The sequence below is a fragment of the Gadus chalcogrammus genome, chromosome 7 (assembly GCF_026213295.1).
Source record: "Gadus chalcogrammus isolate NIFS_2021 chromosome 7, NIFS_Gcha_1.0, whole genome shotgun sequence".
NCBI classification, from domain to species: domain Eukaryota; kingdom Metazoa; phylum Chordata; class Actinopteri; order Gadiformes; family Gadidae; genus Gadus; species Gadus chalcogrammus.
Genome location: NC_079418.1, coordinates 16,844,739 through 16,870,171, shown reverse-complemented (window position 1 = coordinate 16,870,171; position 25,433 = coordinate 16,844,739). Strand labels below are relative to the sequence as shown.

Sequence of the window (25,433 nt, the reverse complement as noted above, 5' to 3'; positions counted from 1 at the left end):
TCACCTTGGTTTATCTTTGAACACTGACCTGATTGAAAGTTGCTAACAACGTCGTCCAGATGGTAAATGGACTGAATGTTGCTCCACTGTGGAAGGGATGGGCTGGTGTCGTAAATATCAGGGAGGCCGACAGCAGGCTCTGTTCAAAATGGCCAGGGTGTAGAGATGAGAGGAGGCTCCAAAATGGAGGCTGTGTTACAGTCTCCTAAAAAGCCCTCTGTAGCCATTGTAAATAGTCAGTCCAGGTCCACTCAACCAGGATCCTACATTAGACGGCCAATACTCGTTCTCTATTCTACTTCATGCAATTCTATGTGAGGCTGCACTACACCATATAAGATAAAGTACAAGTCACAATCTCCTCAATAAAACACAACCACAATCCCCTGCTAAAAGCATAGGTTCACACGTTCACATATTCCACCAAAATAATTATTACAGCTCTTTGAATAATCATGCCCTCAGAGCTCTTCAGGTATTTCTCCCTGATGACTCCTAAAACCCATCTGACCCAAATCCCTCTGTCTCTGCATTAGCATTCAGTCCTGGTGTCTTGTAGTCAACCTGCAGCAGGGACTAGTGTAACAACAGAGAAGCCTGGGTGTCTCTTGGTCTAACAGCAGCAGGGGCTAGTGTAAAACTGGAGAAGTATGGGTGTCTCTTGGTCTAACAGCAGCAGGGGCTATTGTAACACTGGCGAAGTATGGGTGTCTGCTGGTCTGCCTGCAGCAGGGACAAGTGTAACACCAGAGAAGGCCATGGACCTGCTGCCTGTTTGCACAAGCTAGACTAGAAATGAAAACGTGAAATCCCAGCATCACTCTGATCGCGGCTCCTTGGATGTGCTTATTCAACAATGAAAAAGATTCGCTCTTCCTCTGTGCCGCAGTGACGACGAACAATAAAAACATTTGCCCAAATAAATGGGTGATTTTGTAATCTATCTCAAATATGTGCCTGTGATGCTCGGTGCAAGGTCAGGGTTTAAGGACATCACTCATCAGACAGGGGCACTGGGGAGATAACCTGTTCTCCTTTCCATTCCGCACTGCTTTCCAATGGAGCACACCAGAATGATGTAACCCATGCAGAGTTGCGCTCTGCTGTGTTATCTATTGGTACAGTCCATCTGTCCGTGATGCCCCTGAATAAGGAGATGTGCAAGTCATAGTAGGGAGCGATGAATACACGGAACAACGGAGAGGGCAGACGCATAAACACGCAGAGGATAGGAACGAACATCAGAGAGAGAGAGAGAGAAACAGAGAGAAACAGAGAAAGAGAGAGAGAGAGAGAGAGAGAGAGAGAGAGAGAGAGAGAGAGAGAGGGAGAGAGAGAGAGAGAACAAGAGAGAAACAGATAAAGCCTCACCATAGTAGAGATCATGATGTGTGAAAAAGAAGAAAAGCAATGAAGGAAAGGAACAAAAGGAGAGGAATAAAGAATAATACATGAGAAGATAAGCAGGAGGACAGAGAGGCCAGTTCAAAAGAGAGAAGGGAGAGAAGATGATAGGAATAGTGGATGCGAGTGGGCAGACAGAAGAAGAAAAGATGGAGGGAGGCAGGGGGGGGGGGGGGGGGTTGGTTGTGGTACGGTGGGAGAGAACCGAAGGGAGGGGGGGGGGGGAGGTAGGGGAAGGTCAACAGAAGGAGAGGCAGATGTTCGTGACTGGGATGCTTGTGTGGGAATAATTACGATGAGCACATTTGTTCGCCGAGAACACGACACCCTGCCAGGCTCAGAGAGCGATCGACGTGCAGGAACAGCGCACATCTTCCTTCTAAACGCGCTCATTTGATTTGTATTTTTCCACCTTTTATCTCTCCCCTGTAGCCCTCTGGCTGCGGCACTCCCCCGCCCCCTCTCCCCCGCCCCCTCTCCCCCTGACCTCCCCCGTCATACATGGCGTGAGAAAGTGTTGCCTCCTCTCCTCCTCTCTCCTCCATCTTTAAAGATGCATGAGGCACCGTCCACCAGGGCAGACCGGGTGACTGTAGGTGAACCTGCGCGCGCACACACGCGTGTGTGTGTGTGTGTGTGTGTGTGTGTGTGTGTGTGTGTGTGTGTGTGTGTGTGTGTGTGTGTGTGTGTGTGTGTGTGTGTGTGTAAGAGAGTCTGAAAAAAGAGTGCAAATCACAGGAAAGATACATATATAGATAAATGTATCATATATCTATCTATCTATCTATCTATCTATCTATCTATCTATCTATCTATCTATCTAGCTCTCTATCTCTCTGTCTATCTCTCTATCTATCTATCTATCTATCTATCTATCTATCTATCTATCATCTAATTATCGATCTATCAATCTGTCTCTCTCTCTATTTTCTATTCATCTATCTCTCAATCACTCTATCTATCTATCATCTATTTATTGATTTATTTATGTATCAATCTGTCTCTCTTTCTCTCTGTCTATCTATCTATCCATCTCTATCGCTGTCTCTTTCTATCTATCTCTAGCTATCTATCCATCCTCTATCCGTCTGTCTGTCTGTCTGTCTGTCTGTCTGTCTGTCTGTCTGTCTGTCTGTCTGTCTGTCTGTCTGTCTGTCTGTCTGTCTGTCTGTCTGTCTGTCTATCTATCCATCCATCTATCTATCTACCTATCTCTTTATCTATCTATCAGTCTATGCATGCTAGCTGTAATGGCTCCAGCTCTTACTGTGATCCGGTGCTGTATGCTTGGAGTTCACATGTTCTGCCCTTGTCTGTAGGCTCTCTTCTGGGAATGTGGGTCTGTCATTGGTGATGAGTAATGTGTGGCAGGACGCAGATAGTCCCACTCTGGGTGTGTCTGTTCCCACCTTATGGTCACTGAGAGATGTCCCAGCCTCCCTTCACCTGGAATAAATAGGTGAACAAAATTAGTGGATGTATTTAGGCTATGCGTGCGTGTGTGTGTGTGTTTGTGTGTGTGCTTGTGTGTGTGTGTGTGTGTGTGTGTGTGTGTGTGTGTGTGTGTGTGTGTGTGTGTGTGTGTGTGTGTTTCTGTGTGTGTGTGTGTGTGTGTGTGTGTGTGTGTGTGTGTGTGTGTGTGTGTGTGTGTGTGTGTGTGTGTGTGTGTGTGTGTGTGTGTGTGTGTGTGTGTGCGTGCGTACGTGTGTGTCTGTGTGAAGGAAACTCTGTAAAGAGGCTCACACATAAATAATGGGAGTGGAATAAAGGTGTGCTTTAGATTCAGTGTTACGTGTCACAAATGTAGTGATCTTTAGCTTGAGCAGTTTGGCACTATCTTTATTGAAACACAGTGTTGCCGGCGGCAACAGACAGAACAGCAGAAGGCCAGTCCTGTAAATGACCTTTCAGGATGCACAGGATTGGTATTTTTAACCCTTTATTCTACATCAGGATTATATTTTAATGCATGAAATATGTTGATATATTTTCATACGAAAGTGTTCATTTATAATGGATGATAACCATACTATAGACTTAACAGTTTCAAATGCTGCCTGTAGGTCATATAGGCCTGATCAAGGCTCCCTCTAGTGGTGCATTTAGAAAACACTCAATACTCTAATACTCAATACACTAAGTTACTAAGTATATTAGTTGACATCCGAATCCTGCTTCAAATCATGAACTGCCTGTCTTGCACCTTTTCCACTGGTTCCACATTTATACCAACCCACTTCATACCACATGGAAAGAGATGTTTGAGGAATGTGGTGTGTGTGTGTGTGTGTGTGTGTGTGTGTGTGTGTGTGTGTGTGTGTGTGTGTGTGTGTGTGTGAGAGTGTGTAAGAGAGAGATAGAGAGAGAAACTTAGAGGGATAGAGAGACGCAGAGAAGGAGCTTGGATGAGGTATATGACAAGTAAGCGACAGGCAGACAAAATATGTTGTGTGTTGAGAGAGTAAGTTATTATTTCACACTCTGAAATACAAACACACACACACATACAGTTATGTTTCACAGATTTCTTCATGAAGGTCTCATGTGTCCTCAAGAAATCCTGACAATCAGAAAGTGTGCAGTCGAGGTTTGAATGAATCAACACAAAGGGACATTTTTTTGGAAACGATATCAACGTTTCGGACCACATTATTTCGCAGCAGAGTTAGCCCAGCCATATGTGTGCACGTGCACACATTTGTGCATTTATTTACTGTGAATGTGTTTTCTGTGAATGTGTGTTGAATATATGCATTCATATATGTGCATTCACCTGTTTGTGTGTGTGTTTGTTCTACTATTTAAAATTCATGGAAACCATGAAACCATTCTCCACCATTTCCTCATTAAGTTCGCTCATCCATTAAACATGGCAGACCCCCCTCATGAAAAGTCCCTGTTTCGACCACTCAATCAAAAATCTAATGACAATCAGGGCCGTCAGCATAATGAGCCATGAGTGGGTGGCCTGGTTACACACGCATTGCAAGCTTCTTTGCTCGAGCTGCAACTTCATATGCATGTCAAATATCTATAACATTTTATTCTCCCACCCCCTTTCAACCACACATCTAACATCCACTAGTAAGGAGCATGGTTACACAATTAAGAGTGGATGTGATTAATACAATGGAATTGTTGAGCCATTTCCCCCATTTCATTTACTCATGAAGAATACAAATGTTTACAGTTCCCCTTCCATGTCCGTGGGACATTTTTAATATATGTCTATATAGATAGATATATACATAGGTATAGATATATACATAAACATTCCAAGAAGAAACTGTATATTCCCTAAATGTACTGCTGGGGGCGATAGAGCAGCCTCCCAACCAATCAGAGCTGACCTAAATATAGCTGCACCGCTAACTTGAGGTTGAGGAACGATCTAGTTTGTAAGTCACCAAATAATTGTGTATTTTCATTCACTGTACAATGAGAACTAATTGAGTATGACGCAAACAGTTTTTCTAATGAAACTAAATGGCTACAATCTTGTTATATGTATATTGTAATGACCTCGCCAGTGACATAACGATGTCGAGTCATTAGTATTTGAAGGAACCCTTAATGTACAAAAACCAGGTCACTGAAACCCGTAGCCAACGGCAGAAATCCCACACAAAAACAAACACCGTTACCCCGGCAACCCCCAACACGGTCTCACTCACGTACAGGCCCCCACCCTCCTGTTCTTCCAAGGCCCTCCCCCAGCTGACCTAATGATTCGCCCCCACACTGATCTGATTACAATAAGAACATTACAATACATGCACATAGAACAACTGGCATAACGGACAACGAAATACAATGCAACACATAACACACCAACTATTTAAATGTCCCAAGGTCGCTACAATATGATGAAATGTAAAACTGTAGGCTACCGTTGTCCATCGAGGCTGCTAGCTAGCACAAGCTAACTAGCCGTGAGATCACAACCCATGATAGAGTAACAGTTAGTAGACCATGTTTAAACACTGGTACATTCGTCAATATCACGTTTGGTTATCTTTTTGTCATTTACACATGCATTGGGTATGTAATGAAACTCTGTTATTGAAAAAGTGAGTCATAATTTTACCGGTTCGGGTCGTCAGAGCCCGAGTAGTGTCACAGTGCTTAAATTTGCATACGTGTTCTGATTGGATGACGGATCCGTCGTTGCCGAAAAAGTTGAACATTTTTCCAGTTTTAGACGGAGCCTTCAGCGCACGTCTCCACAATGCATTGCGGGTCCGTCCCCATTCAAAGTCAATGGGGATCAGAGTCAACGGACAGAGGTAGTGGTCACGAGGCGTAAATATAGCTGCGCAGCGAACTTGAGGTTGATAAACGATCTAGTTTGTAAGTCACGAAATAATTGTGTATTTTCATTCACAGTACAATGAGAACTAATTGTGTATGAAACAGTTTTTATAATGAAACTAAATAGCTACAATCTTGTTATATGCATGTGTTTTAATGTAAAACTGTAGGCTAACTTTGTCCATCGAGGCTGCTAGCTAGCACAAGCTAACTAGCCGTGAGATCACAACCCGTGTTAGTAGACCATGTTCAAACACTGGTACATTCGTCAACATCACGTTTGGTTATCTTTTTGTCGTTTATACATGCATTGGGTATGTTATGAAACTCGGTTGGTAAAAAAGTGAGTTGATTATTTTACCAATTGACATATTCATAAATGATATTCCCATATGTTACTTCTAACCATATCAAAGTTTAATTATTATATCCCTATCCGCCCTTTTAAAAAGTTCCTCAAACACGCATTTGCCATTAAATTAAAAACTTGATGGCACAAGGTGTTCATGTTTTCTCTTGACGCTCTACCAGTCGTACTACAGTAAAATAAATCAATGATTCACAAGTACTGACCACGCCTGCAGTTTTCAGCAGTTAGTGATTTGTGATGTGTCATGAGCAGGTACTCGGGGATGGAGAACTCCTTGATGTATTGATCCCCCTTCTGATAGAAAAGGTTGCTTCCTCTACAGGTGGTTATTGGTAGATGGGTAGACAACCCAATTTAGTGGTAATCAATGGAGCATGGCAGTAGGCCAATATACTATGTCAATGAAACAACACATTGGCACCGGAAATGACTTTTCTCCTTTTTGTTTTGTTGGTCGATACATATTTCTGGTTGCTGGTTTCAGGAGGGAATGATGGTGGACCTGAAGGACAGTTCTGCAGTGGAAGACAGCCCTGTTGCTGCTGCTGGAAGCCGGCCAAGGTAATGAAGCACGCCGCCACCATTACACTACGAGTTGGTTATGCCCATAGACATATTTTATGACAGAGTGCCTTCAAGCAATGCCAAGCATCTCAGATGCTGTAGGCTTTACTCTGTATTGCAAGCATGTGAGCTTGACTTGTAAATGTGCATCAGTGTTTAACTCAGAATTCTGGGTACAGAAATCGTACGCTAGTGCTTGATGAAATGAGTGAATATGAGCAGTATAATTTAACATTTCTTGGTTAATTCAGCTGGAGAAGGAACCATAAGTAGGATAAATAATAACCATAAATAATCATGCCTTGACTCTGACTGTACCAAGGACAGAACAAACCCATGCATTAGTAGCGATGTACTGATTAATCGGCCACAGATTATGTAAGGGATAATGTATAGAACGCCGGTCATTATCGAGAAAATAAGCCCAGACAGGGCGAACAGGACACCGACGCGCAGCGGAGGTGTCTTGCTTCGCCATGAAGGGGCTTATTTTACGATAATGACCGGCAAAGTTCTATACATTATCCCGCTTATTACACGGCTACTTGCCAAAACGAAACAATTTATTTACTGTATTTGTTACCAGAATTCATAGTGTTGATCAGCAGAGAAATAGTCCGCCCAAGACGTTGATGTCGTCGCTTAGCAACCGACAGCGCTTGGGTTGATACATATCCCGCTTATTACATTGACAAGTTACCGCCATTGACTACGTGCGGAGTGTTACCAAAGGCAAAAAGTCCTTTTGTTTACCTTGACAGCGGTCATTATTCATCCGTTGCCAATGAATTATCCAAAAATAATTGACCGCCGGAAGTGCCCAAGCCCATGCAAGACGTGAACGGAATGTTGAAAAGAACCGTGTAATAAATATATATATCTCTTCCGCTCTTTTAATGGCTCAGTAATGGACATGAAGCAGAGAGCTTGGGTCAGATGAATCTGTTGGAAGAATGATACCAGATCTCTAGAATTGTGTGCATTCAGAGAGGTTTCTGGTGGAGCAGAAGATCCACCCGATAAGTCCTGTAAATCAGCACAGGGACGATTTGATTTCAAAACCAGTTTGCGGCCCCTTTTCCATGATCTGACTCCAACTCCATTCTCCACACGTCTGCTGCTCACCAAGACGTGGCTCTGCGCTCCATAAGAGCAGCTACTACGATTAGGACTGGGATATATTAAAGATTAGATAATGCTGCTGGGATATTGTCGTACCAATGTCGACACGAAGACTATTAAATATTTTTTTAATTTTTAAATATTTAAATTAAATGTTGTTTCTCCCCCCATCCTTCATCACACTGCTAGAATAACCACCATTGGACAATATGAAGAGACCATCGCCCCACCCTAATATATATGCTGTGTGTAGCCTCTGAATGTTGTGTAGCGCCGAGGTTGTGTTTCTGAATGTTGTGTATCCCGAGGTTGTGTTTCTGAATGTTGTGTAGCCCCTAGGTTGTGTTTCTGAATGTTGTGTAGCCCGAGGTTGTGTTTCTGAATATTGTAAAGCCAAGAGGTTGTGTTTCTGAATGTTGTGTAGCCCTGAGGTTGTTTTTCTGAATGTTGTAAAGCCCGAGATTGTGTTTCTGGATGTTGTGTAGCCCAATGGTTGTGTTTCTGAATGTTGTAAAGCCCCGAGGTTGTGTTTCTGAATGTTGTGTAGCCCGGAGTTCGTGTCCAAAGACCAAGCTCCAACAGAAGTTATCGGCAGCAGCCGAGAGTCACCGAGCTGTCCTCAGCCCAACCACTCAGAGGGCCATGACTGCCCCCCTGATGAGGAGGTAATGAACGGACCGAGGCTGGTCAGCCCTCTACAGTGTATCAATAATATGAAAATGCTATGCTCACTTTATATATATATAAAAAATAAATCAAGTATTTTTGAAAATGTCATTGTACTGCAAGAGCAATATTTGGGATCTAGTTTTTGGTAGCCATCGTAGGCTAGTATTAACAAGCTATGACGTCACGTTACAACAAGGATCAGACCATTGGATGTTCTTCTGAAAACAAAGCGGTTAACAGTACCACTTAAGTTTTCTGCTTATTCATGTTGAAGTGCCTACACATGGTGGTGCTGTATTTTGCCTCACGAAGCACATTGCATGTCATCAGAAGAATATGTAGACAAGGGTGAACAGTCGGTTTTTAACGCTCTTTCCCTCAAACTGAGGAAAATGTCCTGCCTTTAGACCTGGCCTGACTACATTGATTAAGCTTTGAATAATGGCGATGGTTGAGAGAGAAAACACACTGGCTGTTGTAGATGACAGATCGGCAAAGACTTAAAGAAGATCTCTACCTTTTCTCTACCCGTCCTTAGTAGGTAGAGCTTCTAAGTAGGACTTCGGCCTTGGTTTGAACATTTAACTATCTGCCAGATACGTTATAATGTTCACAAATACAATACCACCAAAAGGATAATTTAATTATTTCAGGGCTGATTTTAGTAAACAAATAAAATTTGATAAAAGGGTTAATATTCACATTCTCACGGTCTGTGTAGATATTGATCACCATCACACTCATCTATGCACTGGCACCAGACACAGAACCTAAACAGTCAATGGCTGTCCTGTTCCCTCACTATGATTCACAGATAAGTATAGTAAACGGTAAACGGACTGCATTTATAAAGCTCTCTTCTAACCAGTGACAACTCAAAGTGCTTTACAATATTGCCCAACCTTCATCCATGCATACACATATTTATACATCGGCGGCAGTATAAACCATGCAAGCCGACTCTTCAAGAGAGCAGCCAGCTCGTTGGGAGCAGTTACGGTGAGGTTTTCTTGCTCAGGGACACTTGGAACTAGCAACCTTCCGGTTACCAGCCAACCCGCTGCCTCTTGAACCACATGCTTTGAAATGCATTAAAAGTATGGGTAAGGGTATTACATTTGATTGCTTGGGTTTGCTTTAAATCAAGATCTTGCAGGATTCAAAAAGGGGTTTGGCTTTTGGTCCACACATCTCCGAAGACCTGTCAATGGTCTGTTAAAGTGATGTCGTCAAAGCAACCCTGCTAAATCTCTTCTGGCTGAAATGAGGGAGGGAGTCTTGTCACATTGTCAATTGGTCACTTTCCCCATCCGTGGCAGACAGACTAGTTCCGCTGCTGAGATGAAGCTCTCTGTCTCCAGGTGGAGAAGCTGTCCGACTACGCCCCGCCTCTGCTGTACCCCAAGCATTTCCCGGACCCCCGCAGGGAACCCAGGAGCCCAGTCAGCCCCGGCAACACTGAAGGTACCCCTGCCTCCCTCTTGGTCAGGCCCTTGGTTATTTTAGCGGTTCAGAAGAGTCATAACGGAGGGGGTTTGGGGATTCAGGTAAACTTTCACCTGTTTGATCTGGTTTTTAATCTCAATAACGGACACATTATGTTTTTTTAACCGATTCAGGCAGCCGGTCAGCTTAATTGGCATTGTTGTGTCGTAATTCATATTGTGTCTGTCTGTTACTAATGTAAAATCACTGCAGATGAGTGATCACCGGCATGTCCTGCGGTGTGGCAGAGTACATGTTCTGTGAGGCTGTAAACACGTCCCTGTCCCCCCTGGTTCAGGTCCTGCCGTTTGGCAGAGTAAATGGCACCAGTGGCAGGTGGCAGCGCAGAGCGGGGAGCTCTTTGACCGCCTGCTGAGGGGCCACCCTGATTTCCACTGCTGTAAGAGTAACATGGCCGCCTTCGTCCTGCAGAGAGGTGAGCGCCGGGCCGCACTGAGTCCATAGGAACAAACCCTTCTGGGGCTTTCGGTTTGGTGGGGAAAGACATGGTTCTTTGTTATTTCTAATATTTGAAGATAGCCAAACAACTTTGGGTAGCTTGTTGCGACAAGAGTTAAACCTTTATTTTCCAGACTAAATGAGGCACTGCCGTCTCTTTTTATCTGGCTTCTCAAGTGAGGTTAGCGTGGATGTTTCGCTCTCCATGTACGAGCTGACTCCCAGCCGCTGACCAATAGGAACCCACCAGAAAGGAGGATAATGTTTCAACACCATTTTTATTTTGTTGCCTTGATGATCGCCACAAAGAGGTGTGTGCGTGTGTGTTGTCTCTCTGCAGAGGTGCTGGACACAGCTGGGTGCCGTGTCCAGCAATACAGCGTGGTGGCACTGGGCTCCGGTCAGTCCAGCGTCAACAAGTGGCTCTGCTACGGAGGCACCATGGTCCAGGACTGCAGCGCCATCACCATCGCCAGGCGCGCCCTCAAAAGGTGAGGGTTCACACATTAAGGCCTGTGTACCTTCATCCTGGAGTTGGCAGGTACACAGATCGGTACACAGATCGTACTGTACACAGATCGTACTGCGAGTTATCTTGTACATATCAACGTACATGATATTATCAATGTATTCTTGGAGACATTTTATTCAATGTGTCGTTGTGTGCTTTCATCTGCTGCCCTGTGCCCATTGTGAGAGCCATCTGGTGATAGAGATACCGTCGTTCAGTACTACCATGGAGAGAATGGATTATTGATGAGGCTTGAGTCAAACCTTTGGAAAAGACGCCCCTCTACTTGCCCTTTGCACATTTAAACCCTCCTCATAGCACCATTTACCAGTATGCATCTCTGCTCAAGTCCCTTTAAGAGCAATACATCACCACAAAACTGTCTAGTGCAGCCCTAGTGATGCAAAGTGTCTGCACGGGGAGGAGGAGGTGTCCCAATCTCTGCTCTTCTCCAGGTATCTGTACAAGCAGCTCCTGGTCCTCCTCAACCCCGACGCCAAGGCCAGGGCGTGCAGCATCTTTGAGCGCCGGGCAGAGGGCGGTCAACTGCAGCTCAAACCCAACTTACACCTGCACCTGTTCAGCAACCCGCCCGCCAGCGCCAGCGCCAAGAACTTCTTCTTCCAGTAAGTCTGCCGCTCCTTCATGTGGAGGCAGTCATGTTGAGGCGGAGTTAACAAAAAGTAAAGTACCTCTTTAGCGTCATTACTTCGCAATCAAACAAAAACGACCAGACCCAATGTTGGATCATTCACAAGTTTGCTTCATAGCGGCCCAGGGACTTAAGATTTGCAGCGCTTGCCATTAGCCACGCCAGCATTAGCATGTTGGCATGCTCACAGATTATTGCATATAGTGCAATGCAATAGTCATGTAAGCCTGCACCACATCTTTTGGGCATAGAAGGAAAGGCGGATTGTAGGGGTGTAACAATTCACCGATACGAATCGGTATCCGGTTGGTTTAGCACAGATGCGACTACATCGATACGTAGGCCCCTGAATCGATTTAAAATGACCAAGAATCTGTCGATGCACCGATTTTAAACGTTGCGAAACGGTTGAGTGAAGCTATGGAAGCATATATGTAGCAAAATTCAAATGGCAATGCAATTTGCAATTTGCAATTCAATTAAAAAAAAAAGTAATTACGTTATGCAATTGACAATGCATAATGCAATTTCATAATGTAATTTGTAAATACGTTATTCAAAGTGTATTTTAATATGCAAAGTGACAATGCAATCCTCAATTAAATTTGCAAAAGTTATAACAATAAAAATAAAATAACATTTTGTCAAATTCTTTGAGTTCCTTTATTCAAATTGAAAAGCTATAGCGTCCCGTGATTGCAATCCACTTCGCCACGCTCCGTTTGTTGCGATATTCAAAGGACATTTCAATCCGCAAAACGAACGCTTTGCAATTGATTTGGCAAAACGTAATCCAAACCGTTTTCCAAAAAGTCAACATGCAAAGTGGCAAACGTATCAGCCAATCAGCGTCTGGGCGGGAACTACGTCACTTTCTATTGCCTCCATGGGTATATCCGCGGTGGGTCTCCCGACCCTATGTTTCGCACCCAGTGCCTGTAGCACTTGGGAAATCTTTGTGTTTACCACACTGGCGTCAAAACGTACCAATGAGGATAAGTCGTCTATCCTATCTCCCAGAACACGCACTCTATCTACTGCATCTGTGTCTTCAACACGATTGTTCTCCACATCATCGGCCAAACTTCGGAGCGTATCAATAATCTCCATTGGTGACCATGGACCTGACACATACGAACAAGAAGTGAACGTGAACAAGGAAATTACGAGCAAGTGAAGTAGTTCCCGCCCAGACGCTGATTGGCTGATACGTTTGCCACTTTGCATATTGACTTTTTGGAAAACGTTTTGGAACACGTTTTGGAAAACGTCCAGGATTCCGTTTTGCCAAATCTTTTGCAAAGCGTTCGTTTTGAGGATTGAAATGTCATTTGAATATCGCAACACACGGAGCGTGGCGAAGTGGATTGCAATCACGGGACGCTATTGCTTTTCACTTTGAATAAAGGAACTCAAAGAATTTGACAAAATGTTGTTCTATTTGTATTGTTATAACTTTTGCAAATTTAATTGAGGATTGCATTGTCACTTTGCATATTAAAATACACTTTGAATAACACAAATTACATTATAAAATTGCATAATGAATTGTCAATTGCATAATGTAATTGCAAATTGCATTGACATTTGCATTTTGCTACATATCTGCTTCCATATGAAGCCTCAACCTGATGAAATGAGTCAAAACAGTCGACTCATTTCATTCCGTTTCCATACGGATCCGGAAAATGAAACTTAAGGAAGTGGGCGACCTGCATGAGTGTTTGTATGTTTTCCCTGCGTCTCGTGAGCAGGGAACAACCAGAGTTGTGAGTGCGCGAATAACAGCCATATGTCCGAAAACGGTGAAACGGTTTTCAGTGCACCAGCAAATCTGAAATCATACGTCCTTTGGGTGGGGGAATATTGACAAAAGCTTTGCTATTTTTTTTAATTGTGTAGGACAGCGATCAAGTCTATAAATAAGCAAATAAATAGACTTATAGTTCTTAATGTATAAATGTGTCTTCCATTATTTCCCCATGCCATAAAGAAATTAATATAAAAACTTAAGATTCCATGGGCCCTATATCATATATTTGAAAGGAGGCAATGTTTCTTTTATAGGAGGCTTATTTTAATTAATAGAAAATGAATGTTAACATTAAACGAATATTAACATATCTCATCAAATCACACCGGATCGTTGGAACATTGAATCGAATCGAATCGTTCCATATTAAAATGTATCGTCCCTGGATCGTATCGTAGCACATGTATCTAGATACTAGGGATGTGTCGGTCGCGACTGATTCGTTACAACGAACGAATCCCGAACGTGAATGACAAGAACTGGTTCCCTAAAACAAGAAGAACTGGTTCTTTGATTCTTTTTTTTTAACATCAACCAAACATATGGTCACGTAAATAAAATATACAAACGAACAGAGCTCCGTCTCCCCGCGACTTATATTGATTGAGTCTACAACTTCCTCAAAGATTCAGCCAATGAGAGGTAGCAATGGTGTTGGAATGGCACCTGGGTAAACCAATGACAAGGCGGTACCGTCGAATATGCGCGCTTTCTCTCTCTGACGTATCTTGGGTCATACCATTCGACTCATATATCCCCCTACATTTTTTCGAAAATAGACTTGACCTCCATCTGTTTATTGGATAAACGCATTTCCCAATCCCAGGAGTATTTGCTCCATTCTACGTCAATTTAAGAACAAACAAAGAAATTAAACTGCAGTTCGTATTTTTTATTTATGACCATGCAAGTTCTGTAATGCCTGAACAATGAAGAATTAAATGTAAAGTAAAATAAAATTATAAATGTAAAACCATGAATGAAATATAGAGAGTAAGCAAGTGGTATAAATATTGGTGGGACATTCGACATACGATATAGCAGGTATCTCCAAACGGCGGACTGCGGTCTTGACGGTCCTATCCGGACCCACGACCAATTAAAAAAAAAAAAAAAAATTATAAAAAAAAGTTTTTTTATTTTTAATTTTTTTTAAGATGTAATCTGACGTAACGAACGAATCAAAACGAACGAATCAAATAAACGAATCGTTATAGTGAACTGAACTGAAAGAACTAGTTCCCGGAAAAGAATCATTTTGCCCATCCCTACTAGATACGTATCGGATCGTCCTATAAAGGAGTGATGCACACCACTAGCGGATTGATTTGTAATGTTTATGGGAGCATGCTTTTTCAGAGATTGTCAGAATAAAAAATACTATAAAAATATTTGTAAAAAATAAACAAATCCTCTGGAAAAAAAGAAGATCCTCATGACGATGGGCTGAGAATGACCCTAACTCCTACACGCTGGAAGGGCTTCAGCACTCCACTGAAGCTCTGACATAACCAGACTCGGACCAGCGACCGGATCCCAAAGCAATATATGTAGATTGTCCACATAGCAGTTAAGTGATATGTGGTGTGGTGGTTCCTAACCTGGGGGGCGCCAGAGAGCCAAGGGGGGCTAGAGGCAAATTGACGCCCGAGCAGTGCCGCAATTTCAGAATGTAGCAAATGCAGCAGCAGTGCGCTCGTGCCTGACTTTATAACAGCTCATCCGAGCTTGAAAGAACTATTTTAGATCTCACGGCCCCGCGATTGAAAATAGACCTGTTGCTAAGTCACGCCCCCCCGTCGTTACCATGACGAACTCGGACAGTCAAACCAGACTCGATAACAAAAACATGGAAAAATGCCAGCTGAAAGTATATCAAAGCAGTTTTTGGAGAGGTTTTGGGCGAAAAAGGATTTAATTTCTTCCAGGATCAATCAAAAGGGACTACATTACGCTATGCAGGGGTATGCTCAAAACTTGAAAATACATACAGAAGTTAACAAGCTTAAATTCAGTTGATATTCTGGCCTGTCTGATCCACATTACAAACTCTCTTGTCCCGTTGTGCCTTGGGAAAAGGGATGAAATATACCCCATTCTGCAGCCTCTTAGGACTGTCCTTGTTAAATGTACCCCAAGCACATCGTTTGACATGTTTATTTTTTTAACACAAACAACATAAATCCACCATTAAATTGTTATATTCCGCGTCCTCCGTTATTTTCAATGGAGTTGTCCAAGCCGATGTCCGAGTATAGTTGAGGCTGGAATGTCATTGGCTCATCTGCGTTCTAAGGGGGGAGCTTAGCAACAGGTCAGTCCTATCAATTCGCAAATGCATTATTGCCATTCAGCGCATTTGTCCGGATCAAAACAAAAGCGAGCAACAGAATGGAGGTGCACAACGACTTTAGACTGACTGTCACTCATATTACACCTGACATTCCAGCCCTGGCTGTGGGTATGCAAGCCCAATGTTCACATTAATGAATGTAGGCCTATTAATGCCATGTGTTTAAGCTACGAAAATGATACATTTATTAAATAAAGGCACAAAAAATAGAAATGCATGGTTATGGAAGGGGGGGGGGGAAATTAGGCGGGCCCTGGAGAAAAAAGGTTGGGAACCACTGACCTACGGTACTTTTTATTTATTTATTCTTTTAAGATATATTTGTAAGTTAAAACATTTGTATTGGGGCCGGATGTTTCAAATACTTAATGTTTTTCTGTGTGTGTGGACACAATCGTAGCTAGCTGACCTCTAAGACGTTCTGAGATGGTCCAGTCCTCCTGTTAGCTTTTGATGCTAGCACTACTGGATTAATCCATGTTTTATTCCCCGTTACCAACCACAATTAAATGTACATTAAATGATCATATCCCTGAGATTATCGTATTTTCCGCACTATAAAGCGCACCGGATTATAAGGCGCTACTTCAATGAATGGCCTATTTTAGAACTGTTTTCATATATATGGCGCACCGGATTATAAGGCGCATAGAATAGAAGATACTGCAGTCAAACGTTTGACTGGGGTTGCGTTATGCATCCGCTAGACCGAGGAATGGTCTAGCGGATGTCAACAAAACAGTCAGATAAAGTCAAACTTCATTAAGCGTTCTGACAACTCCGTTCACTCCCATGGTAACGATGTTCAAAAGTTAATGTGCATATTAACAATATCTCCCAGCCTTGTTCACTCTTCTCCCAAACGTGGAGAGAAGAGTGAACAAGTAGTAAAAGTAACAGTCTTATTCCACTAAATCAAACGTTAGTGCATTCACAATATAGTAACTCTCGAAATTGTTCAACTTGCGTATAAAACGTAGCTTTATACGTAGTGCATTCACAATAACTCAACGTTGTTCAAACGTTAATGGCCATATTCACTATATCTCCCAGCCTTGTTCAGTTGTAAACACGTAAAAGAAAGTCTGATACCGCAAATTTGAACGTTAGTGCATAGCTCAACATTGTTCAGTTACGTATATAACGCGTAAAGCTCACTTTTTCAGTTCATTCCCCGTCCACGAATCCCTCGAATTCTTCTTCTTCAGTGTCCAAATTGAACAGTTGGGCGAGCCTACGGCATCCAACATGCCCGCCTCCCTCTCGTCATTATCCGAGTCAGTGTCGCTGCTGTTACCTGGCAGTTCCGTTTCCATACGGATCCGGAAAATGAAACTTATTCCTGCCTTCGTGAAAGCTCGGACCACAGTTGAGACTGATATATCAGCCCAGGCATCCACGATCCATTGGCAGATAGTGGCGTAAGTCGGCCGGCGCTGTCTCCCCGTCTTGGTGAACGTGTGTTCGCCTTCTAAGTGTTTGTGTGTTCGCCACATAAGGCGCTCCGGATTATAAGGTGCACTGTCGTTTTTTGAGAAAATTAAAGGCTCTTGAGTGCGCCTTATAGTGCGGAAAATACGGTAGGCATTGATTAATTGAATGAAAGGCTTCATTCAATGTTTTTCTTTTTCTTTTTTTAGACCTCCTTACTGGAATGCTAAATTTTCCTTGTTTGTTTCAAGCAGGATGTTAATCAAAACAACTGAGTCAAGAACTGTTTTTTCTGTTTCGTATGGATCTCGTCAAACTGGGTCAAGATTGGAAAGATATTGGATAATCCCATTTCGTAATAAAGCGATGTTAATCAGGGAACTACTATAGGTGTTAATGACAGAAGAGGAACACCGCCTTGTGGTTCTTGCTGTAGATCGCTTTACCGCAGAGAGTGAATTGATAAAAATCCTTTATTTTATATATCGATCCGGCATGTAGAACGAGTCGCTACAGACCCTGCATGTCTGTAAGACCCTCCCTTTATGCAGCGATGTGCCTCCACACAGGCAGCGCTCGATGGGCAGTGACCAAAGCACCAGCCCGCTGCAGTACCAGGCCCAGGGCCTGCAGGTCCCCGCCCCCAGCCTGGACCCCAGCATCTGGGGGGCACGGGTCTGCTGCGTGTCGCCCAGCGACAAGCTGTGCCGCTGGGCGGTCACTGGGGTGCAGGGAGCGCTGCTGAGCCACTTCATCCAGCCCATCTACATCGCCAGCATGGTGCTAGGTGACGTCACTTCACACCCTCACTCACTCACCCTCTGTCTTTGGGATTTTCAAAACGGCTTGTAACGGCTAATCACACTCACACCTTGGGGCATGGCATGGGACCTTTAAAAATAAACTGCCTGCTTCCTGCCTTCAAGTAATTGTATACACATGTAGACATGCTTCTATACAGAACACTGCAGTGTGTTGTGGAGATGTAGCTCAAAGCCGTCTTCAGAACACTGCAGTGTGTTGTGGAGATGTGACTCAGAGTCGTCTTCAGAACACTGCAGCGTGTTGTGGAGATGTGGCTCAGAGTCGTCTTCAGAACACTGCAGTGTGTTGTGGAGATGTGGCTCAGAGTCGTCTTCAGAACACTGCAGTGTGTTGTGGAGATGTAGCTCAAAGCCGTCTTCAGAACACTGCAGTGTGTTGTGGAGATGTGGCTCAAAGCCGTCTTCAGAACACTGCAGTGTGTTGTGGAGATGTGGCTCAAAGCCGTCTTCAGAACACTGCAGTGTGTTGTGGAGATGTGGCTCAGAGCCGTCTTCAGAACACTGCAGTGTGTTGTGGAGATGTGGCTCAGAGCCGTCTTCAGAACACTGCAGTGTGTTGTGGAGATGTGGCTCAAAGCCGTCTTCAGAACACTGCAGTGTGTTGTGGAGATGTGGCTCAAAGCCGTCTTCAGAACACTGCAGTGTGTTGTGGAGATGTGGCTCAAAGCCGTCTTCAGAACACTGCAGTGTGTTGTGGAGATGTGGCTCAGAGTCGTCTTCAGAACACTGCAGTGTGTTGTGGAGATGTGGCTCAGAGTCGTCTTCAGAACACTGCAGTGTGTTGTGGAGATGTGGCTCAAAGCCGTCTTCAGAACACTGCAGTGTGTTGTGGAGATGTGGCTCAAAGCCGTCTTCAGAACACTGCAGTGTGTTGTGGAGATGTGGCTCAGAGCCGTCTTCAGAACACTGCAGCGTGTTTTGGAGATGTTGCTCAGATCAGGTCTACGTTGCAGGGAGCAAGCTCCACTCTGCGGAGGAGGTCTCCTATGTGGTCAACAGGCCCCTGGGCGAGGACTGGCAGCAACAGCTGGCCCCACCCTACAGGAGGCAGGACATCCTGGTCCAGTGTGGGAACCGCGTGGCGCCCACCACCCCCCTGAGGCCTAAGCAGAACCTCAGCCTCAACTGGTGCGTGGGGGACGGGGAGGTAGAGGTGCTGGATGGAGCCAGTGGCTACGTCGTGGATGGGTGAGTCCTGCTATGGCAATCAACCATGATGACCGGGGCTGAACGATTGATTGATTTCAAACCGAGATCGCCATGCAATAGAATTCGATTTGCAAATAGGGTTAGCTCATAACAGCCTGGCCTTAAGGAAAGAGCAGTTTATATGTTGACTGCTTCCAATGTTGTGTTGGTCATACTATAGAAGGATTTATTGCTTTTTAAGTCAATAATACAGAACATAAGGAACTTTAAAAGGTCATAGAATCCATCTAGTGGGAGGAAGGTTAGTGTTGTTATAGCATCAATCTGCTGTGATGAACGTTAGTGATGTTATAGCATCAATCTGCTGTGAGGAACGGTAGTGAAGTCATAGCATCCATTTGCTGTGAGGAACGGTAGTGATGTCATAGCATCCATCATCAATACATGTGTAGCAAATGTCCATTCCACAAGCCACCTAGGTGACTTCGTTTGGACTCCTCCAGGCCAAGGGCACAGGAGAAAGTGATTGTTGCTTTTTGCGGACTCCCTCTGTGATATCTATATATAATATCACGGCCAAGAGATCCTAAACGACGGTGTTGTGTTCTCGAAGGTCTCTGGTTCTTCCACAACATTAAATACTTGGTAGTGGTGGTTATCTCGGCCATGGTTGAGAATGAATTGGCGGAAAGAAACGTTGTGGTCACAAGAGTGCTCCTCCCCCAACATCCTTCAAACCATGAATATTGGCTTTCGTTTGCTCAGACTCCAGACTCTACCTTATAGTTCTGCAGGGCCGAGTGTCTGTGTGGTTGTGTTCCAGCTCTCCTGTGGTAAGCGGGCCTAGTTTCTGCAGCCGGCTGTGTAAGAGAGCTCTGTACAGCTACTTCGTCCGCGTGGTTCGCCGCGCCGGCCAACCTCGTCTCCTCGAGCCGCCCACGTACCACGACGTCAAGGTGAGGCTCTTGAACATAGAGGTGTGTGGACTCCGCAGTCTGGCCCTCTGACAGCCCTCTTTATTTTATTTATTTTATATTACCAAAAGCAGGACGTAATCTAGAATGCACACCCACTAGTCATCCACAAACTAGCATCTACTACACTACTTTATGCTTGGATGAAGAATCAAACCTCTATAATTGAATCCTCATAAAATATATTAGATATTTTATTCCCAAGGCTATGTATATTCACTAGGCCTATATGAGGCGTGTCTGAGGGAGGGTTAGGCATCTCAGACCCTTGTAGTTTACCGCCCCGGTATGTGTGGAGTCTGGCTGGCCAGTGGTTGATTCTGATACTATATATCTGTTCAACTAGATGCCATTAAATACTACACACTGATTTTCTCGAACTATGATCTTAAATGTAATTTCACATTGTTGCAAGGCATATTTCCTTCGCATGTATTGTTTGTATTTATTGTGTTCATGTATTTGAATAAAAGGAATAGGGCTTGGTTATGCGATGACATAACATAACATGAAAATGCCTGAACTGGGGTGGGGAGCTGTGGTAACTGATCCTTTATGTTTGTGTTCAGATGAAGGCTGATCCCTACCAAAAAGCCAAGAAGGTGGTCAACGACCAGTTCCTGTTCACCCAGGCAGGGCCATGGAACTCCAAGCACCTCGTGGACTGCTTCAGCCTGTGACCTCTGACCCCAGCCCCTCCCCTCCCTTTTACAGGGTTACTTTCCCCGTTCAGAGTTCTCTATCGTTTGGTTCTGTAGTGTGCTGCTGCTGTTTTGATTGGTTGTGTTGTTTTAGTTAATAGCGGTGGTCAGAGTAATAAACAGCACTGGTTAACTGGAGTTTGTCCTTAATTTTTTTTATTTAATGCTCACGAATACTGTCTGGATATATCTTTCAACTGATGCAGATGTATCTTAATAGCTGATGCAGATGTATCTTACTAACTGACGCAGATGTATCATAATAGCTGATGCAGATGTATCTTAATAGCTGATGCAGATGTATCTTAATAGCTGATGCAGATGTATCTTAATAGCTGATGCAGATTTATCTTAACTGAGTCTGGATGTAACTTAAGAGCTGATGTATCTTAAGTACTGATGTATCTTAAAAACAGTCTGGATGTATCTTACGAACTGAGTCTTGATGTATTTTAGGATCTGATGCTGTTTGTATTTCAATCAAAACACAAAGCAGTAAGATCCAATATATTTGCTGTGGATTAACTCCCGTCTGGACTGCAGTAGCTTTTGATCCAGCCGGACCCCTGCCTTCATAAGTTTCCTGGGGCTGCAGGTGGATGTTGTATCTGAGCACTGAGGTATTTGATCTAGAGAAGTGAAGTTTTGACAGGAGAAAGCAGGAGCCAACCTGAACATTAAGAAACGGAGGGCTCTATGCAATGTGAGGTAGCCCTCTAGTGGACCACAACGGTTCAATAAACATCAAACAACATAAACGAAATATAACACTAGGATGACGCCATGATGCATCGCCACTTTTATTTTACCGGAGCAGGAAGTGATGTCTGCATTGTAGCAAAGTCAGTTTGGTCATTGGATATTTGAGAAGAGAATGCTATTTCCGAGGCAATAATGTTGAGGCGCTTGGAATGATCACATGGAGCCTGCCTCTCAAGGACACGTCTGGTTCATGTTTAAACCGAGAACGGGGAAGATCACAGGGCCTTCAAGATATGCTCGCATTCATAATCAGTCTTGGTTTTTTTCTGATTTAATTTTCCGAGAGCAATATCTCGCCGACCTGTTGCCTGGCAACCAAATTCATTGCTATTTGTGTATGAACTAGTGATATTCAACAGCCTAACTATGCACATGGTCATTCAATATCTCATCGATGTTGAATTGCAAGTGCCTGGCGGACGTGGTCCACGTGGTCCATGGCCAAGCAGGTATCCATAAAAATTGCCTACGTGCTTACAACCATGACTCTTACGATGACTTGTAAAAATGACACACATTTGAATGCAATGCTAACAGTAAAATCTGGCATCGAAGCTTTATTGCAATAGCTGCGATCAAACATGAATCAGCTCTACAGCTGGACATTTCTAGAGTGTAAGCCTGGAGGTCTACGGAGGAGGTGGGCTGGCGAAGGGTCCGTCCGGCGCGACGGGTCTGTGGGGCTCAGAATGAGAGCAGCCGGCTTGGGCCCTCGGAAACGCCAAACCGTTCACCAGCAGCGCTGGAAGAGAGTGACGCTACATCAACGAGAAAGGTCAGAGCTCGGGTACCGTTACGTAGTCTGTTAGGGGGAGAAGGATACGGGTCCGGTGGATCTCTGGAGACCCCCCGGGGGTTCCCGTAGGACCTGCCTACCCAGGTGGGGCCTCCGGGTGGAGGGGTCGCTCTTCTCTGAGGAGGCGGAGGTGCTGGAGGTGCTGTTGGAGGCGCTGGACTTGACCGAGTGGAAGGACTGGTCTAGAGGCGCCGTCGGGATGGGGTTGGACCGACCGGCCCCCACTGACACCGTGTGGCTCCACTCTGAGCAGGACCAAACACAGACAATGGGGAAACTAAACAGGGATACACACCAGTGAAACCAGATAGACTGGTTAAAAAAATACAAATACACACTGGTTAAAAGGTACATAAAAACAACATTACGTCTGTATTTTGTCAGTCTCTTCGCTAACCCTAAAAAGGGATAGCGGGAGCCCATCCTGCGTTCCTCAGGCCTAGTTCACCAAACTATCACCATCCTATTACCCAACTATCACCATAGGTCTTTTGTCAACTCACCGCTGATTACTTTGCTACAGTATGATGTGTGACTGCTACCAAAGTAGTAATAATAATAACATACATTTGGAAAGCATATTCAAAACAGAATGTCATGCAGCTCAAAGTGCTTTGTGTGTCGTTTCAACCTCCAGGCTGAGACAGTGTAATGTTATCGGGGTACCAGAGTCATCCTCGAGGCGAAGGCAGCCGCACAGATGCTTCCTCCACTGCCTGCGGACGTTCTCCCTCATCAGGCAGTGGAAGATAAAAATAAACAGCCCTGGAATGGAAATGAGAAACCAAAACAGCAAATGAATTAAACATGAAAGAGCCTTTTTTTACATAAATTATTAAGTTATTGCTGTTTGTATGTATTTCCTAAAAATAAACAATGTTGTGGGTTCACAAGAACACAAGGGCTGAACGACCAAAATACAAACGCCACACAAGAGTTGAATGCTCCTCAGATGAAGAACACACAATAACGCTTTTCCAGAGCGTCCTGACCGAGGTCGCGGCGTACGTTCTCAGCATTGCTGGAGGTACACCACCTCTCTGTCCTGATCCTTTACAACAAAGCTTGTTACGTGTCCCCACTCCCTCCCTCCCAGGGTCTGGGAGGGTGGGAGGGGGGAGGGACGGACCTTGCAGGCTGTTGAGCGCGGAGAACAGGTAGAGCAGCGGCACCCGGGCGGGGCCCCAGGTGAGGAACCCAAAGGTCCAGGTGAGTCCCAGGAGCAGGGTGAGGCTGGCCACGCCCTTCAGGTCCCTCAGCAGACCGCCGCTGATGCCCGCTGGCCGGTTGGCCCGCATGCGACGGATCTGCATCAGCACCACCCCAAACACCTGCAGAGAGAGAGACATTAACACCACCCCAAAACACCTGCAGAGAGAGAGAGACATTAACACCACCCCAAACATCTGCAGAGAGAGAACAGCACCACTCGAAATACCTGCAGAGAGAGAGAGAGAGATCAGCACCACCCCAAACACCTGCAGAGAGAGAGAGAGCGAGAGAGACCAGCACCACCCCACACAACTGCGGAGAGAGAGTGATTGGAGAATGTTCTGATTGGAAGGGTGTTGTGAAGATCAAGACGTGTGTGTTACCGCTATGTTGAAGAGCAGCACCAGACCCACGTAGCCCACCACGGTCACGTAGAAGGTCATGTCATCCTGGATCCAGCAGCTTGTTGGACAGAAGAGGTAGTTGAAAGTATGGGTAACGGCTGGGCAATGCCACAACCAGTAAAAGCTTGGAATGCTCAAAACACACAAATTAGGAAATCTTTATCTTTTATTTGCTGTACATTGAGTGTGGCACTTTATTTAATAACCCATTTAATTTGTTTAAATATCCGTTCAATTATTGTGACATACCACTTTATTTAATGGAGAATACACTTTTTTCTAAGCAAACATTAATTTACACTTTTATCTTCATGTCATCCCATTAGGTTCTCCTCAAACCTCCAGTCTGGGATGAATAAAGTGTATGATGTGATGTGTAGAAACTCACAAGCCAGACAGCATCTTCACTTCTGCCCTGGTGTCAGTATAGAGGTGGCTGCTGTATGCATCTCTGTTCAGCACCAGCACCAGCACGCAGACCACCAGGGGAATACCTACGATAATGTAATGTTAATGTAATGTAGCTAGCCTCAGTATTCAAGATTCAAAAAGCTTTATTGTCTAGTATGTTGCCATACTAGAAAATTGTCTTTTGACTGAAGGCTTGGAGGTGTGTGTGTGTGTGTGTGTGTGTGTTCAGTATAATGTATCAGATAATGTAATGTAGCTAACCTCAATATAATATAATGTAATGAGAATATAATGTAGCTAGCCACAATATAATGAAACATAATGATAATAAAATTCAACTAAGTTCATTATAATGTAGCTAACCTCCACATATTGAGAATGATAATGCCATGTAGCCAACCTCAAAAAGAATAAAACGATAATGCAAATGTAATGTAGCTAGCATCAATATAATGGAACGCTTAATCCTAGTGCCATCTCACTAACAAACTTACCTCATTATAACCACACGTCTGTTCTAACAGAATTTGAGTAGTAAGTTGTTTACCCAGCTGCCCAGTCAGATGTAGTACTGCTTCGTGGACATCGTTTGTTGATTGGTTTGTTTCTTACACTGTTCTTACTAAGGCTTTTATCAAAATCTCTTCCACAGTGAATTCAGATCATTAATTCATTGGGCGAAGGTAGGGGTTTAAGTACGGGTAAGTCGTGGACCTTTTTGATAAACTCTGGGACTTTCAGTCAGGAGTCAAATTGAACGACCTTACCATAATTTTAGCCAAATGTATTTTTACTTTAAAAAGATGACATAACCATTGCAACCATCATCTCCCATAAAAAAATTCTTCCATTCCTACAATATTTGATCAACCAGGAGTATGGAGGGAGCAAAGACGTGTCACATACTGCAGCATGGCCTAGTTGAGCTCAAAGCCCAGCCGGCCGCCATGCTCCAGTGAAACCCCAAACAGTCATTGACTGTGAAATATTCATGTGAAATATTCCTTGAAAGCCAGAGTTTCTGATTAATAGTGAAATTGCATGTTTGCCTCATGC

At 44.1% G+C, this 25,433-nt stretch overlaps 1 protein-coding gene across 1 annotated transcript; it reads left to right on the top strand.

Annotated features, from left to right (window-relative positions):
* The first annotated feature begins 5,633 nt into the window (after positions 1 to 5,633).
* Positions 5,634 to 20,950, top strand: adad2 (adenosine deaminase domain containing 2). The gene is made up of 11 exons (XM_056595699.1): positions 5,634 to 5,754; positions 6,570 to 6,646; positions 8,319 to 8,436; positions 9,802 to 9,904; positions 10,224 to 10,361; positions 10,725 to 10,875; positions 11,351 to 11,521; positions 17,714 to 17,931; positions 18,922 to 19,156; positions 19,941 to 20,073; positions 20,661 to 20,950. The coding sequence occupies exons 2-11, from the start codon at positions 6,576 to 6,578 to the stop codon at positions 20,769 to 20,771; spliced, it is 1,449 nt and encodes a 482-aa protein (XP_056451674.1). The 5' UTR covers positions 5,634 to 5,754; positions 6,570 to 6,575; the 3' UTR covers positions 20,772 to 20,950.
* Positions 20,951 to 25,433: the final 4,483 nt, after the last annotated feature.